The following is an 18,838-nucleotide window of genomic DNA, read 5'->3' on the forward strand; positions in this document are numbered from 1 at the left end:
AATATTTTTTCTCAAATTAAAAATTAGCAAAATCTGAACTGTTAACACTTAGCAGTTTCAGTACATTTTACCATGCTCATGGAGAAATAAACAAAGAAAAGGTACAAGACACTTAAAATCTTACCTTGAACAAAATAACCAAGAAATAGAAATAAATCAAACATCCTACTGGCATAATCTGGCTAGGGGAGCAACTTGATCCAACCATTTCTGATAGCTGCAGTTTCAGATACTAGGAACTTCAAAACAAACAAACAAACAAGGATTATATGAGAAAAAGGGATTTTTTTCAATATTTCAGTGAAGTTAGCTATGAAGATGTATGCAACTCTGGCAGTATATGCTGCCATCCAGCAGAAAACCAGAAAGAAAGCCTGCATGAGCCTCCAGAAATACCATCATAGAAGAGTCAATAATCAAACATTGATTATAGAACACTTGAACAAAAACAAAGGACATGAAAAGTTGCAGCCATAGAGCAAACACTGGGCTAGAAGGACTGACAATTTTATGGCACAATGCACTCGCACTCTGTCCCCAGAAACAAATAACTTCAGCACACAAAGAAGTTTGGATCCTCATAGAGGACACTGGAGGAAAATAAAACAATAAAAAAGAAGAAACTTATCCTTTGTTACTCTCCCACTTATTTGTAAATTATAAACAATGATGTGGCTGACCTAACCACACAGGGATGCAAACATTCTTTAAACTCACAAAGCTGAAAGTAAAGTAACCTATGCTTACAAGTGGGGGGGGGGGGGAAAAAAAGGTGATTGACTAATGAGAAAGCACACACCATTCATTTCTGTTGTGGGATAAATGAAAATTGAGCTCAAAAATTGAAGAGCTTGACCCTCATCTTTTGGAAGCCAGTTTAAAAGACTTCAGGAAAAAAACATTTCTCCCTCATCTCCCTAAAATGCAGCATGTAGAAATACATTGAGATAATGTGTAGGCATTCAATGAAAATTATTACAGCTCCTAACCTTTGCTAACAAGTTTCAGGGCTAGGTAATTGATTATAAAAATGAAACTGCATTTACTATTTGCTAACTTCTGATAAGCAGCAGCTATGTAATTGATTCTCCCTTTCAGTATGCAACCAATTGCACTGGTATGAAAGCCTATATGTGAAATGCTGGTATTTTATTTAACAGATTGTCTCACTGCATACTTTCCCCTCTGTGAATAAAGACTGAACTCAAATTGCCATAAAAAAAATTACGTGGACTACTTCAGTGTATTTAGTGTTATTACTGCGTAAATGGTCTAAGGCAAAATGAGATGCAAGGTTATCTTTAAGTTACTAGTTTTGTGGGAGGAAATCTAGAGTCAGAAGCAATCATTAGTCATTGTTCCACAGTCTTCCAAGAAGATCTGTCACAGAAATCTGGCAAATCTCATAATCCTGTGTTTCTGTATCTCCAAGGCATAGTTTGCTAGACAAATTCTGATTAATTAGCTGTATCAGAATAGTCTGCTAATATAAACATAGCTCTCATCAGCATGTGTATTCTTGGCAGCATAACAATTCTCCCTTCCTCCTCTCCCTTGTTTTGCTTTTGACACTGCAGTCTGCTCATGTAAGCACATCTATGCTCACACCTGGGCTGGTGTAGAAGCATCAGGAAAACACTCACTTTCTTGAGCAAAGTCTGTTGGACAGTTAGCCCTGAGAATTCTTTAATACTTATCAGATGTGTTTCCTCTCTAGATTGTTCCCAAACCCCTAAAGTTTGTGTTTAATGACCCACAGGGAGAAATGCATAGTGTTCTTCATTCCTTTTGCATAATCACCTGCTGGCCCAGAGCACAGGTCCCTCCCATGGCCACTCACACAAATAGGTCAAGGTAAATTACTTTGGATCCTCATCACATTCACTCCTGATGGAATGGTTCCTAGACTGAGAAATTCTGCACAGAACTCCTTGGTGTTATTGGAGACAACAGATGAGCCTGTGATTGAAAGAGTCATGGTGTGATGCTATGCAACATGAGAAAGGAAAGGAGAGAGGAAAAAAAGTTGTTTAAGCCCATTCTTTCCTCAGACTGAGCACATGTTCAAGCAGAAAGCACCGTGCCCAGAGATCAATCTTCCACTGGCATGCCTGTCCACTGCAAAGGGAGCAGAGCACATGCTGGTCTTCAGTAACTCCCACTTTATCTCAGTAAATTTTCTATAGGTCTTGCTTCCTATCACAGTTGTATGCACTGACAGCCAAGATTTTACAGGATTTTATTTATGTCTAGACAACTTTTTAAGTATTTAAGTTGCTTGCAGCTAGTCACAGTTATCCTTCCTTCACTCTCATTTTAAAATCTTCCAAAGTAATGAAAATGAATGTCCAGGAGCTGGAACAATCTAAATTATCATTATTCACAATAATCTAATAAAATATGCTTCACTGACACTTAATATTTAAGAAGTAGAAGCCGAAATTAAAACTATCACTTGGAGTTTATTTTAAATAGCAATAACCATAAAGCATTACAATATCTCGTTGAAAAGTGGGACACAAAACAACACATGAATGGGACCATAACTGAATTAGTCTACACTGCAAAATAAACAAGCAATCATCACAGGATTTGATAGCCATGCATTTAAACATATCCTAATCCTGAAACTAATAAGAAGGCATAACTATAAAAATAGATCTCTCATGTTAAGTCTCATAAAAGTCACAAAATTGCAAATCTGCTCTAAAGGATTTTCTCACATTTTAATTAACTATCATAAAAATATTGTGATGAGATAATCTCAGTTTATATAAAAGTATTTTCTCCATTTAAAATTACACTCAAGAAAGCTTAGTAAGCTGCCTATTCCCTGCTGACAGGCACAAAAAAAATTATCCATTCTCATATATTATATTTTATGGATGGGAAAACCATGTGTGTGCAATTTAAAAACAGAGGCTTTAAAAGGTGAACTTACATCAGACTTGGGAAGACTGAACTAGATCAGTCTCCTACCTGAACTATTTCTCTGCATGTCATGACAGTTCAATATGCTCTGCAAGGAGCAGAAAGATGCTATGATTCACACACAGTATCCACAGACAGCCTCTACACAATCACTTTGGGTTTAATGTATCCTCCCATGCCCCTGATATTTCTGTTCTAGAAATTAGATCCTTAAGAATATATTTAAATACTCAGTTTCAAAGCTGGGTGTTCAAACACATTGCTGGATTGTGGCCCAAAACTATCATGTTAGCTTATTTTCTGGATTTGGTGACCAAGCAAAGCTGCTGTCATAGGTTCAGAGCACCTGTCAGCTACCACAGGCTGCTTCTCCCCACCTCAGTCCAAGCACAGCATGAACAGGCTCAGACCACAAAAATGCCTGACTGCTGCAATTTCAGCAGCAATGGGTCACACATCTACACTTATTGGAATATCCTTACTAAACAACTAATGTCACACTTGTTGTGACAATGCACTGTGAGAACACAGGCTGCTTCCTGTGAGAAGTGAGAGTTTCTTGACCATGCTGAATGCCCCAGTGTAAAGTATGAGTCACTCCACAGAACATCTGGTGGCCCCACAGGACAGTCACACACATTTATGTCACCAAAAAACTGTGCTCAGCACACGACACCCTTTTCCTGACACATTACCTCATGCACCAAGTCTCTTACCATGCCTATTAAAAAAAACACTCAGGGTTTTTTTTTCCCTCAAAAAGACTGAGTATGAAGAGCTTTCCAGTTTATCAGTCCTGACCCCTAGATGGAGGAGGGAGGCTGTCTGGAAAGGCTGCCTTAGTCCAGGTGGTTTCCCTATGAGCCCAGGCCATGTAATCCCAGGGCAAGAATGCATCAGCTTTGGAAAGGCCCTGAGAGGAAGCAGAGATGGCTTCCTGAGACAGGAAATTACTGAACTGTGTGGCTGACAAAAGAGGAACAAGGTGACATGGCAGTAGCATGATCTTTACCAAGAGGAACATGCTGCTGAATTATGGCAGGTGAAAGGAAAGGGTGCGACTGCCAAACCCAGGGGAGCACATGGAGTACAGACAGAGGGCAGGCACTGCCTATCTTGAAATTGGGTTCTCTCCTGCTCCTCTCCCTCAAAATACTCTGACCAGGGGCTCTCCCCAACCCCACCACTTTCCAGAACGCTTTCTGCTCTCCTGTCACTACTTGTTTCACTTGCCAGCCCAAACCCAGCTGCTCTTTCTGTGCAGCTGTGCCAGGGCTCTCACTCTCTCCTTCCTCCTAACACAGCCTCTGGCTCTCCCAGCCCAGGCTCTCCACCACAAACCCCTTCCCACTGTCTCTGCAGCAGCAGGGGATGGGACAAGCGAGATCCAAGAGCTGAGCTCCCCTCAAACTCAGCAGTGTTCCCCAGAAACTCACCCACCAGACACACTAACCCCACATACATCAGCTCCAGCTCCTCTGCTCCCCATGCTGTCTGTCCCTTCTGTCCCAGCTTCCCAGCCCCTGCTGCAAAGACCCCTTCCATGATTTTGCCATAATATTTCTTTCCACAGGCTTTAGGGATATACCTTGTTGAACATACTGGATGTAAGTTCTTTGCCTTTAATTTGGGTCTGTCACTCTGCAGAGATGCTGTCTTTGGCCCAATCACCACTACCAACAGCAAAGTTCTCTCTCCAGTCTGTAAAGGCTCCAGTCATAAATATTAGCTTACAGAACAGTGGCAGAAAAGTGAACTTTTAAGCATGCACATTAATATACCCTGTGAAAGATCCAAAGTGCTGCTGTTGCAATCCAAGATACTCCAGCTTTAATTGTTCTCACCTCTAAAGCCTTCACCCTCCAAAGCATACAGAACATAGAGGCATTCAATGTCAATGTCAATGACACAGTGAAGCAAAGCAAACAATATGCTAGCAAAAAAGTATTTTCTATTTCTCAGCCTGAAATGTTCTAAAATATCTTTTGATGTTCAGGGGGTATTTATAAATCAAAAACACCTCTTATGTTATTTTGCTTTCTTTAAACCAGAAATCTAGACGTTTTCTCTTAAATTTCAGCTGCCAAGGGAATAAAAATTGGTGGGTAAGAATTTAAGTAATCTTTACATCTTTTTCCCTTTTCAATAATTTTGAAAAGTCAGCTTCAGGCTCCCCTCCAAATAAAATGCTGTAGTACTTCCACCCTCACTTAACAACCCAAGAGTGTTGAATGTCCAAGGGGAAAGTCACCATCAGTCCCAGTTCACAACTTCTACAAACACTATTGTTTGAAAACCCTGGCATACAATGACACATTTTTCAGAGAACACTCATCAATTTCCTCTTTCATTAAATTATATTTAAAGAATGAAAAATGAAACAACAGAATTTTTCAAAATACCCAACTGCGCAAGATACTACTACTGTTAGATATTTATTAGTGTTCATTAATATTTATTATTATTATTGTTAGTTATTTACTGTTAGATACTTAGTTATTATTAGATTTTTTTACTGTCAGATATTTACCATTATTAGATATTTATCCATTGTGAAATGTTTATTTAATATTAAATATTTATCTGTTGTTAGTTATTTACTATTTCAAGATACTTATCTGTTATCAAATACCTATTATTAATAGATATTTAGAATAGAGACTTTACAAGCTAAAGGCCTTGCCAAGCCTCTAAAGTGGGGAAATGATGCCTTGGGTTTTAAATTTTATATTTTTCAGACTCTCTGCTGCTTGGTATGTAGCTCTGAAACTTCATATTAAGTGTTAGTAATTTCTCTTCACAGGGTAGTTGGACAAAACAATATCTTCCTAGTTAGAGAATCAAGGATACCCATCACCCAAAAAGCATAAACAGCAGCAAAGGGAAGAGGGCAAGCCAAGGGGCTGAGACTTCATAACCTGGGGCTGTAGTTGGACAATTGACCCCAATATGTAGATAAACCAAAACTCCTAAAAGTGTAAAAACTCATTACCAGAATCAATCTTGGATTGGACTTGGCCCCAGCCAGGCTCTTGCACTGCCCAAGGTGCATCCTTTTAATAAATAACTATTTTATTCCTTTTGCTCTGTCTAGTCTCTGCTCCAGGTCAGCCTCACAACCAAAAAAACCAAAAAAATCCCCCCAATAAAACCACAACCAAAAAAATCCCCATCCAGTCCTCAGCGTTCCCTGACCACAGAAATTAAAGAAACTCCGCATTTTGGGGTTTTTTTTTTGGTTTTTTAAACTTTTAAGTTGCTGTTGAGGAAGATCATGGAAAACTGCAGAGCATAGCATTTTATTAGAAGATGAGAGATTTAGGTCATAACCTCATACCTGAAATTAAGCCCTAATAAAACTTTTGGTTTTGTAGTAGCTATCCCTCCCTAAAGACAGAGTAACAGTTCAACTCAAAAGAAGGAAAAGAAAATGCAAAAGACATAACTAGAAGTGACTTAAAAGCCAGCTAAAAAAATCCTTTCAAACATCATAAAAGTTTTAACAAGAAAATAAAAGTTTTTATTGAAATATTCCCTCTAAAGTTTCTATTTTTAATTAACAGGGTCCCTTAAGCTTTATGTAGAGTTTATCACACTGTCACAGAACTTGCAGTCTGTGAGACACCAACTTCCTTCCATGGATATGAAGAAATATCTGTACTGTACAGTAAGTACAAAAAAGTAATAAATATTGACTGCATAGCATGAAGACAGCCTCCTCAAAAGGGGTCAAGGTCCCCACATGCCCAGCACTCTACTCTCTCACTCTCAGATGAAAAGCCTTCCTGAACAATTGCTGCTGTTTATAGATGATGATTCCTCACAGAAAGACTGCAAATCAGTTGAAACACAAGTAAAAGCAAGATATGGATGCTACTTTTGTGAATTAGATTCCACACCTAAAACAAGGTATCCCACCATACTAAGAGGGCTATGTTTTTATACATACTCACACAAAACTTCCAGTGTGAAGCTCATATGTAGCCTTCAAAACTAAGAATAAATCATGTTGAGAAACAGTTTCAATGCATTACTTCTCCCCAGAAAAATTAACAAACTCTTGCATTGAGCCATCAACATCAATCTTTGAAACTCTCCCTCATCTAAATAAACTGAACTGAGCACTCTAGCTAGAAATGATTCACCTGCCTCTCCTCCTCTGGGTGCAAACATTGTTCCTCCCAACAACCCAGTTGTTTCTGGATAAAGCTGCTGGCAGCTCACACTCAGCCATTCAGCATTCACTACAGAAACACTCTGTTATTCATTCCTCTGTGCCACTGATGCAATGGAAAGAGAGCCAAAGATGTGGGCATGCTGGCTGTGCTGAAGCCCATCTTTCCTTACCACTTCTGTACTTGCAGATGGACACAATGATTAAAAAATGACCCAGAAGAAAAACAAGGAAAAGACCCAGAGCAGAAGAAAAGTGTTCCTAAAGTAAGCAGACACATCTCTGCAGCAGGTCAGAGTAAACATGCTCCCAGTAAAGAGTGGGAATTTCTCATGCTTGGGAGGAACAGAGATCTTTCCCCTCTTACACAGCAGAAATGTTACACACAGGCCAGAAAGTTTGCCTTCCTTCTGGCTGCAGATACCAAGGGCTTAAAGCTGTTTTGATATAAGGAAAGAGCTTTTTTACAGAGCCGGCAATGCATTACATTAGGATGCATAAAAGATACCAAAATATTCTGTGAATCTACTAAGAAATGGTTAACCTGCCTCTACATCCATGGTAGCCACCTTTGCAACATTCCACTTAGTGAGAAATATCTCAAAAGCTTCAGACTCCTCCCCCTGCTGCCCCAAGAAGCAGAAGTTTTAGATTTAACACCCCAGAGTACTTAAAGTGACAAGCAGTGGCAAGAAATGACTGACAGACACAAGGGAGTCTGGATGAAATACCAGAACCTGACCCTTACCAAGTCTGCAGGTGAAATTCCAGAAAACCCACTGCAAGATTCACACAGACACTTTGGAATTTGCTGCTGTGGGGCACCTCACATTAAGTGGGGTTAAATCTTTAGGGTAAAGCACTTAAACTTCAGAGCTAAAACAGAACATGCTGCATCATTCAACAGCAGTGTGATGTGCCAGGTCAAACTGAACTATGGAATAGTTGTCCCTCCAAAAGTCCTGTTAGAAACCATGTCAAGAAATAACTACTGGAGCAAACCATTCTCTGAAAGATTTAAATATTTAACAAAACAAAAAATATCCATGGAAAAAAGTGAAAAATATAAATTTATGCAATGAGAAGTAGGTGTCATTATTTACTCATACATTCGTGACTGTTTCAAACCACAGGACTTCAGTACTAACCACGATTACTGAAATTACTTTGCTAACAGTAAAGCTCTTACTAAGTTCTTGTCTGTGCAGAAACACAACAGTAAGAAACATAATGCACTCAAACTGGAAGCTGCTGGGACATTCATAACACTGAATTTCTTATTGCTTCTGTGGGTCAGCCAGGTTCAAGATTAGCAGCAAGTTGCACTGCAGCTTGAAAACAGGAGAGTAATATTAAAAATATTTGACAAAAATATCATTCATGAATTAAATTCATGAATAAAATATCCCCTTGCTAACCTTTAAAGCAGTCAAGTGTAAGATGCAAATGTTTTCTGGATTTACACCACCAGTTGTCAGGGCACTACTCTACTGTCAAGTGTCAGAAATTTTCACCTTCCCCAGTTCTAGAAAGCAAATCCCATACTGGGGTGTCACTATGTGGATTTTAAAATAATACTGCCCTATCATCCTCTCCATAAGGAAGCATTCGATGTGCTGTATCAAGAATGAAGAAATTGATTCAGCATTCTTCTGTCTTCTGAAGTTACAGCAGTTTCCCAAATCCTGCCTAAATATTCCATTTGTCCTTTCCCTGTTCCATGTCTAAATATTCCATTTGTCCTTTCCCTGTTCCATGTCTGATTTCATAGGTAAAGGCCACTGAGTTCATCTCTATTCTCCAGAACAGCTAGAATAAACCAGCAAACCATGATTTTATCTAGATGAATCACAGAATTCACTTTGCTAAACACATGCTGCTTTGTACATTTCACAAAATAAAATTCCATGCCAAAAGGGAAAAATGCATAGATTAATACCCTAGCTGTCTCATCAACAGAAACATAATTCAGAAGCTGCAGTTAAAAGAAACAGCATCTCACAAATAATTTTGAGATCTCATAGTTGCTTTCACTTCCCTGTTTTTAATTTAATTTCAACCCATGTATTCTCTGTAAGGTATCCAGTTACAGACTCTTAAGTGAACATTTACCAGTCTACCTCAGAGATAAACTGTGCCAACCCTCTCAAATAGGAGCTTTAGGAATTCTTCCTGGTCAGCATGAAAAACTCAACAGTGATTCTGAAAAAATAAACTGTTGCATTTTCTAACAATAACAAGCAAACAAACAAACAAATCAAACAAACCCAAAACCTACCCCATCAAAAATTCACATTAAAAAGTCAAAATGACAAAACCATGAAATAAGTCAGGCGTATATGAAATGCCACACTTAAATCAAACTGTACACAAGCTACATCCATTTTGTTCTCCAATATCTGTGGTTATTTTCTTTAGTCAAATTGGAGAAAAATGGATTAAAAAAATGCAACTTCTGCAGCAAGCGAAATGATAAAGGGCATTTGTCCAGGATTCATCTGGTTGAAGAATAATGCTGAGTCCATTACAAACTTGCTTGAAAGTGACAGAAAGAATTTTTAGAAGTGCTGTTCTTTATTGGGACTTGATAATAAGTTTCAAAACCATCTGATAAGAAATACTACTCAAAAAATGAAAGCATTCAAGAAAAATATAAAGCCCTAAGTTTCCAGAGCAGTTCTCAGCTTTCTGTATATATGCTTTTTTGTGTTAGAGACATGAAATGGGTTAAAAGCATACACCTAAGCTGTCTTCTTTCAAAATGACCATGTTTACATAATGGCATACCTTAAATATATATATATATATATAAAAAAATCCCATAAGAACTTACTGAAAAAACAGACTTTTTAAAATAAATGTGCTACCTAACATCCAGCAGTAACTCTGGTATAATCATTTCCATATACTGTTTTACCCTATTTCATGACACACCATTCTTGGCCCATTCAATCCTTGGAAATATCCTCTATTTCTTTTCCATGAATCTCACCACCTGCCTCCCCAGACAAGAAAGTGTCACTTAAAAACCTGATTCTTCAGTGAATCCATCTAAAACACCCAAAGCCTTGAAGCAAAAGAGAACTCTCTCTAATTGAATCATCTTTTTGGGTTTGCCTATTACGTGATCTGGATTTGTCCTTCCTTCCCCTTCATGCAACAGGAAGCCTGTGATGAAAGTAAGATGCTTTCAGCAACAAAGCCTAGCACTACAAAACACTGTGAAGAAACAAAGACTTTTAATACAACTTTCTGGCTGAAGGCAGAGGTCTGGGAAAAGCTGAGACATGCTGCTACTAACAGTAAGGTAGTGGAGCTCCCTCTATTGAATTAGCTGCCAATATCTCTTCAAAGTTTAAAAGAAGCCAACTATGGTCAGAATCAACGTTCTAATAAGACCCCAAAGCCTTCCAGCCTGTGCAGCTGGAACCCCTCATGTCCACTGTATGAGACAGCTAAGGGAAGGGGACAGCCACCACACAGAGCCCACGACACATGCCAAAATGTCACTGCCTGCCAGGGCTCCAACCCTGGGGACTCCTGCTATCCTTGGCTGCTGTTTGAGAGTTTTCCCTCGGGTCCAAAACTGCTGTGACCAACACCCATGATTAACGATGCCAGGATGTACAGATGGTGCCATCACAGCACTAAACATGACACACAAATGCAGTTTGAGCTCTTGAAGTTTTTCTTCACAACAGAGGTTAACAGAGTAGAGCTAAACAAAATATATGGATATTCAGACTGCTGAAACACTCATTAAATCATTGACTGCACTTTTTACTTCTTATCAAGGAAACAGCTTAGTGCTTCCATTGCTGTTTAAAGAACTTCAAATGCTTTCTACTCAAACGTTACAGAACTGTTCTAACCCCTGATAACCTCTAAAAATCATACCCTGAAGCTGCAGGTGCTCTTTACACTATTTTATCACTTTCTCCCATTTTTTATCCCTCCAAAAGAAGTGTATTTCTTATCAACAATAAAAATACTAGTGCAGTAGAAGAGCAGTGTTTTAATAAGCAAATATTTACTAGCCTTTGGAGGGACCTATATGCATAACAAATACAATTTGATCTTAAGCTAGGCAGAAATTCCTCAAAAGAGCCAACACTTTGGAGCAGTATACTAACATCCACTGGTGTAGGAATGATTGTGATTCAAACCATCCTCAATAAAACACACTGGGGAAGAAGCAAAAGGAACAAAACCAGAGGAGAAAAAACAAAAGGAAGAAGCTTGATGTGATCACTGCCAGTAGTGGACTGTCAGAATACAAGGTGTATTGCAATCACCTCTCTAAATGATGAGATTCATTTTCTAGTGTATTAAAGGCAGAAATGTACAGCCTCCTTTAATATTTGTCCTGTTCCCATTAAAGAAATATACCGAGACAAAGAACATGTAGGTCAAAGCCTTGTCTTCTGGGAAGATCACACTCAACAATTTCATACCAAGGGGAGTTGTTAATATTCAGGTTTTCCTGGAAAAATCACATTCTGCTTGAGTTATTTCTAATTATCACCCCACAGCATTTAGTTCTTTAAGAGTCTCTCATTTGAGCATCAGTGCATGGAAGCGTAACTATTTTTCTTGAAGACAGAGGAACTTGAGAGAAATCAGAATATTGCAACAGGTCCTCAATTCTCCTACTAATGTAGCCTTTCAGTTTATACACATTTTAAAAGAAAAAGTGACTGCATTACCAGAGGAAAAAGCTGCACACCAGCCAACCTAGAGGAACCCTGAGTAGCACTGAAGAGAGAGATTGAAGATTGTGGGGTTTTAGATGTGGTGAAAATAAATAAAGTCTAGCCTCCTATCAGAGCTGGCAGAACTAACCAAGATCATACTACAACACCATACTATTAGAGATGTGGAAAAACAGTTTCAACAATCAGTGCTGTAGTATTAAAAAGCCACAAAACTCCCTTGTGTGAAACAGATGGAATAATCACTGGAGATCAGACCTTGAGCCAGCTTATCCGTGATCATCGTGTTAAGGTCACGGAGTAAGGATCACAAGGGAAGGCTGAATATTGATAATCTAGTGTTAGGAGATCCAATTACAAATTACAGCTCCTAGAAAGCACATTCAGTCTCTCCAGTGTTATTGGGCTCAAAGTGCATACAGAGAGGTGGGGTTCCTCTGTAATCAGTTTCCTACTAGCAACCTGTTCTTATTTCATCCAAGCCCAAAATCACTTTGACCAAAGAATACTCTCCAGAAAATCCTCTGGTAGGAACCTAAAAAACTCCACGATGGTGTGATATGGCATGAGCTGCCAATGTATTAATGGTATTGCTGCTACAGAAATGCTTGTTTTCATATAGCTTAGAAGGATCTCATATGGAATGAGCTATGGCACCATGGAAATCTGCAGTGAGCACTAGTACATCTTAAAATTATAAACCCCACTGCATAAGTAAGATATTTGCAAGAAAATAGAGAACACAGTTTTAGCCTGATCACAACAGATGTAATTTGCATTATGGAAAACACTTATGATATTTTATTTTCCCCTTTATGTATCATCTTGCATAAATATTTACATATTCTGTTCCCCAAAAATTTCTGCTGAAACTAAGCCAGCAAATGAATTCTACTACAAAGAAGATTATATATAAACCCAGGGTAAATAATTATAACAATCCCGGTTACTTTCAGGAAGGAGAATGGATAGTACTGCAAGAAAGGGGATTACTCTTATGCAAATAAAGTATCTTGAAATTAAATATTACTTGTGACAGATATATTTATTTCATAAGCATAACAACATATATTTTCTTCAATAAAAATCACCTGGCTGAAATTTCAAGGATTTAGAGACCTGGATGATTTCTGTTGTTGCCTTCTCCCTTCTCAGTGCTACAAACCCAACAGTAGAGGGGAGAGCAGAAGAAAATAGTTTATGTTGGACCAAAAAAGAAAAAAAAAAAAAAACAAAACACCTCAATATAGCAAATGCTTCCCAAAGAAATCAATATAACAATTAAAACTCGCTTAGGAATGAGTCTGGTTTGTTACCTGTGTAGCACAAATACAGGGCACACTGAAGCATCTACACGTGGCGCAGATGTTTTCTGACTTCAGTCTCAGAAAACCCATGTGAACTCCAGATCTTAATATAGAAATCCAGCCTAGCTCAAAGTCACACATACCGCGGAAAAAAACGCAGTCAGGGAGTGAGAGCACAATGAGAGCATGAATAAGATAACATGTTTCAGTCTCACTAGGCTTAGGCAATAGTGGCAATATGTAACAAGTCCAGTAATGTAACAAGAGACCAAGAGCTCCCTTGCTACAATCCACCAGGAAGCAGGGGGAGGGGGACAGGTGACGGTTAGCTCCTGATTAAACATTGACTTTCTTTTCCCATGCAGCCACTTCCTCTAGAGATGCAGGAGATTATAATCAGTCTGACCTAGAGTCAGTCTCTCAGTGCCACATGTGTACTTGGACCCTCTCTTTCTTTTTAAGAAGGGTATCTTCCTAGCCAGTTTATTCTATGAAGAAACAAAATCAAGTTTTCTCATAAGGATCTCCAGTCCATCTTGACTACTGCCAGAGATATTTACAATTGAGGCACATAAACTTTTAATAGCTCATCTATTGCTTTCCACATCCAAAGCTCAAATGAAACTCCCAAAAGCTGAGCATCATAATAAAGTAATACATCCATAATTTGTTTAGATTATAGCAAACTCGTTATCATCTAAAATAGCTGAGATAGCAACGGGGAAGAACCAGTAAAACTACAGCAGTATCAAGACCTTTTTATAGGTACTTTTGTATCTAAGTATATTTTATATTCCTCAGAACAAACGGAGAACTAGAGACTTAAATCTACTACTGGGCTTTCCAGGCATTTTCAGTACTGCAGGGAAAGTTTCTAAGCTGAGGTGGGGCTGGTTTTTCCCCACATGTTCTTCCTTACAGCTAGCCTGAACTTCTCCCTGAGGGGCAAGGAAGGAATGAAGAGCAGAAAGAACAAGTTCAATGGTTTTGCTGACAACCTATTAAGATCATAGGTAGTTAAGTGCCATCTTTCTATACAGCTCCATCAACACAACCTTTGAGATAAAATATTTTATGGTTTCACATTTTCTTCAAAGGAAAATGTAGACAGTCACAAAGATAGTTTTGTATTTACTGGGCTAAATCTCTCCACAGGGGCCAAGTCTTGCTTCTTAGAAGCTGAGGTGCTTATCCCTCTGATAATCCACATGCCTTCAAGATTGCCTAAAATGAACAATTTTTTCCTGAAGACTTTCTCTGCATCACAGCAACCAGTATTCTTTGTAAGCTCTGCCACCGGGACTGATATTTATTAAGTCCGACAGTGATTATACCCTGTATTTGCCAAAGCCAAAGCTTAGCAGCACAGCCTGACACACTGCTTACAGTTCCAATATTACTGTTGATTCCGTCTGGAGCTTTTTTACTATTCTACTTGAAAACACAGATTCAGCAGCCTTGCTTTACTGTTGTAGCTAGCCTTACACTTGGAGCTTGTAAAACACAAGTATAAATGCATCTAGTGAAAAAGGTCTGCTCTTCTCTTCTATTTAGCCAAGACCATGCCGGCCGTAAATGGTTAACTGGAGAGCACGTAACAACCAGGCAGAGGCCGGGAATGAAAAACCACCAGCAGCTCCAACACTTCTGCAAACCCTTCACTGTTGCAAAGGCACATAGAGGCAAAGCCATTTCTTAAAGCAATACAAAATTTTACCACAGGCTGACGCTCTTTCTACAAGAATAATGAGACGGTCCCCGCGGTGAATGCAGAACTCCTCACTTCACAGCTTTTCCCTCAGACTTCACTTTCACGCTCAATATTTACAAAACAAAGCCTACAAACACCTCATAGCCAAAATATTCCCAGAACAATTAGGATATTTAGCACTCCCTGCGCCTTCCTCCTTGCCTAGCGCCTCGCTCAGGAGCGCTGTTACGGAGCGGGGCGGGGAAGCGAAGTTACCCCCGATCCGCCGGAGCAGCCCCAGGCACAGCGCTGCTCCCGCGGGCTGCCCGAGCCGGGGGCACCGGCAGGGGCTGACCGTGCCCGCCGCCCCCCGGGCTCCCACGGGCGGGAGCCGCCGGTCCCGCAGCCGCCGGCTCGGCCACGGGCGGCACTGGAGGCGCGGAGGGGAGAAGCGATTGAAGCGCCCAAGTTGCAGGCGGCTCGCTGCGCAGCCGTGCCGCTCAGGCTGGAAGTGAAAGCGGCACCGCACCGGGGCTCGGCGGCAGCTGGCAACGCCCCGCAGGGACCGCACCGCCGCTTCCCACGGGGAGAGATGAGACCAGCGCCTCTCGGTGCCCCTCACCGCTGGGGCAGCTCCTGCCTTTCCCACGGGAAAGACAGCATCAGCCGGCGCACCCTCGGAGGGCACGAGAGGAGCGCTCTCCTCCAGCGGCGCAGCGGGATGCGGCGGGCATCGCCGAGCCCGGGAGCGGCCCCGGGAGCAGGGAGCCCGCGGTAGGTGCTGGGGCGCTCGGGGAGCGGCGGGCGGGCACCGCCACCTGCGCCCCGGCCTCCCCCGCCAAGTTCCGCGCGGCCGGGACGGCGCTCACCTGGGGGCAGGCAGAGTGCTGCGAGCAGCAGGCAGAGCAGCGGCGGCGGCGGGCGGCGGCGGCAGGAGGCGCAGGCGGCGGCGGCGGGGCGCTCCATCATCCCGCCTGCCCGCGGCGGGACCGGGAGGCGGCGGAGCGGGGCGGCGCGCCCGCGGCGGCTCTTCCCTCTCGCACCGGAGCGCGGCGGCCGCTCGGTGAGGCCGGCGAGAAGCGGCGGCACCCGGTGAGGCCGGCGAGAAGCGGTGGCGGCTTTCCCCCGGCGGCGGGAGCAGCGGTAACTTCCCGGGCGGCGGGGCGGCTGCTCTCCCTGTCGGCGCGCAGCGAGGAGCGACTCCGCACCAGAGCAGGTGGCGGCTCCCTTCTGGCAGCCGAGCGGCGCTCCAGGACTGAGCGCTGCGGCGGGAGAGGCGGAGCCGGGCGGCGGCGGCGGCGGGGCTGGCCCGGCCCCCGAGCCCCCGCCCCTCCCGGCACACGGAGCGCAGGCGGGGGGAGCCCCGCGGGCAGCCCCGCCACCGCCCCGCCGGGCGCAGCCTCCGCTGCCGCTCGGGATGTGCCTCCCGTGCTTCCCGGAATGTGCCTCTCCTGCTTTCCGGGATGTGCCTCCGCTGCTGCCCGGGATCTGCCTGCCCAGCCGCCCGGGATGTGCCTCTCCAGCCGCCCGGGATGTGCCTCTCCAGCCGCCCGGGATGTGCCGTCCCTGCTTCCCGGGATGTGCCTCCCCTGTTTCCCGGGATGTGGCTGTCCTGCTTTCCGGGATGTGCCTTCCCTGCCTCCCGGGATGTGCCTCTCCTGCCTCCCGGGATGTGCCTCCCCAGCCTCCCGGGATGTGCCTGCCCAGCCCCTGCTGGGTGCGCCTCTGTGAAGGCGAGCGGGCATACGGGACAAGCCGATCTCCTCTTCGCCTACCCCTGCTTTGCCTCTGCTCGCTGCATGGGCTGTTTGCTAGTGCTGTGCTCAGGATGCGTGTTGGTTACAAGTACTGCAAATCCAAAGCTAAAAAAATAATTAAATAATAATGACAATGCCCTTTGTGTGTAATAGAAACGTAATGGTGCCTCCTCAGAGCCAAAATGAAAAAAAAAAAAAAAAAAAAAAGAAAAAAAAGAAAAAAAGGAAAATATGCAAATATAATAACGATCAGCTTAATCTAATTCAACTGATATAGCAGAGGATTGGATAAAAGGAAGGGAGCTCACAACACTCTAGTTGCATGAAGAAACGCGCTGCAGGGTGAAGGGGGATCTTTCGTCACTTGTGGGAGTCGGCTGCCCTAAAGGTCAAAAAGATTCCTCATCAAAGTAATGCAATCCAGAAGCAGCGCTTTCATGCACAGTGCTCTATTCTCCTCCTGTTTTGGTCTGAGTGAGCAGGGCTCTTTCACTGAGAGGGAAATAAGCATGCTGAAGCCGCACAGCAAGTTTCTCAGTTCTGCGTGATCAACACGTAGCCCACGCTGGCATGTGAAGTAAACCTGATGTCCAAATTCTGAAATATGAGTAATGCACATAGTTTGATCTCTCAGAGGGACTTTCTAGTAGTGAAATACGAAGTGTCAAGTGCTCTATGTCACTTCACCTTGTGATGATTCGAATTCTTTGATGGGAACTTCCCCAAAACTCCGGAAAATTAAAGACAAACTTAGCCAGTCTGTTGTACTGTTCTCAAAACAATTTCCTTAAACATTACAGTGATACAGAGTAGGTTTTGAAAAACACAGCCTGTGTACTTTTTTGTGTACCATGCTTTCTGTAAAGCGGGGTAAGGATATTTGTCTTTTAGAACTTTAAAGCATTGTCTTCAAAAAGTCCTTCTGTTCTTCCACATTATTATTATTATCTTTCATACTGTGTAAGGCACGCCTACTTTCTAGGCTTACTGCTCAGCAGCACTCTGTCATCCTTTGTTTTTTCACCAGATTTCTCTTTATGGGCGTATTATTAAGCAGATTAAAAACTTGCCACTTTTAAGTCAGTAATGTTTTTGTTTACCTGTTGAAGCAAATTCGTATTTCCCATTCAATGTTTTTGTTTTGTTTTTTCCCTGCATGTTTTGAAGTTGTAGTATAATCATTAGTGGGGATATTTAACATTTCTCTTGCAGTCACACTTGGAGACCTCTTCAAAATCTTGAGACAGGCTTTTTATAGAATTGTACTGAGATGACCGTCTAACAGAGTTCAAACTTTTATTCCTACTTAGTTTTTTTTTTTTTTTTTTTTTTAATTTCTAGAGCTTTTAGTAGTATATCCTGATTTTGAAACAACTTGGGCTCCATTACAAATTAAGGGCCTAATCCTGCCTTCTTCATTGATATGGGCAAGCTTGTTGAAGTGAGTAAAATTGTGGCTGGGAAAAATAGACAGAAAAGGCCAACTCTAAAATTATCTGAATGCAAATAAGCATAGCAAAAGGCTTATGGGCCAGAATTCACTCTGCATTTAGTACCTGTTTGTTTTTTTTTTTTTTTTTTTTTTTTTTTTTTTTTTTCCAGCATGGCAATAGCGAGATCCATTTATACAAAATGCAAACACATGGTTTGCTGGTTTAGGGAATTAAATAATGCCAAAGTACCTTGTTTTCAAAGCAGATGATTAACTGCTGCCTCATTTGCATCAACATAATGAATAGTATATGTTCTCTCTCACTGGGAAAGGGATGAGGAAGTCTTTTTGAATATTGTAAATAATTTCTGATGGCACAGTGCAGAGACTTAAAGGCAAGCTATAGAACTATACATTTCAGGCAGGCAAAACATACAGGGTATTTTACAATCTATGCTCAAGATAGTATTGAGAAAAATTATTTGAGGACCATTTTGCTCTGATTGTGCTGCTTAAAGCCTGTAAGGAATATGAGAGATGTGGAAGATTGCATTAAGGACATAATACTTTAATCAGAAGTGTGATTTGTTTAGGGTTTCCCTCACTCCTTTGTCATTTATCTTCAAAGCTGGTTCTACCTTTCACATGAAAGGAGCTCTTTGAATTCTGAGTAAATAGAAAACATCTCAAGCTCAGATTACTTAAGTGTTTTGATAACTTTACAGGATTCTAAATGTGATTAGAAATTGTTAAGATAATTATTAAAGATATCTTTATAGGCTATGTCATTTCAGCTATCCTCAGTTCTCAGACTTATAATTAATTCTTTTAATGT

The 18,838-nt window shown here is 41.6% G+C and overlaps 1 protein-coding gene across 4 annotated transcripts in view; it reads right to left on the reverse strand.

Moving 5' to 3' along the window:
• The window catches only part of ALCAM (activated leukocyte cell adhesion molecule), a 114,047-nt gene extending 97,968 nt beyond the window's left edge, over nt 1-16,079 (reverse strand). The window contains exon 1 of one of the 4 annotated variants that reach the window (XM_079302652.1): nt 15,684-15,798. In XM_079302652.1, the coding sequence (XP_079158778.1) occupies nt 15,684-15,783 (100 nt within the window). In that variant the 5' untranslated portion in view covers nt 15,784-15,798. Of the gene's footprint in view, nt 1-15,683 lie in introns of all 4 variants that reach the window. The other 3 variants (XM_079302651.1, XM_079302653.1, XM_079302650.1) reach the window with 3 other exon arrangements.
• Nucleotides 16,080-18,838: the final 2,759 nt, after the last annotated feature.

This window comes from Erithacus rubecula (assembly GCF_903797595.1).
Source record: "Erithacus rubecula genome assembly, chromosome: 1".
NCBI lineage: Eukaryota > Metazoa > Chordata > Aves > Passeriformes > Muscicapidae > Erithacus > Erithacus rubecula.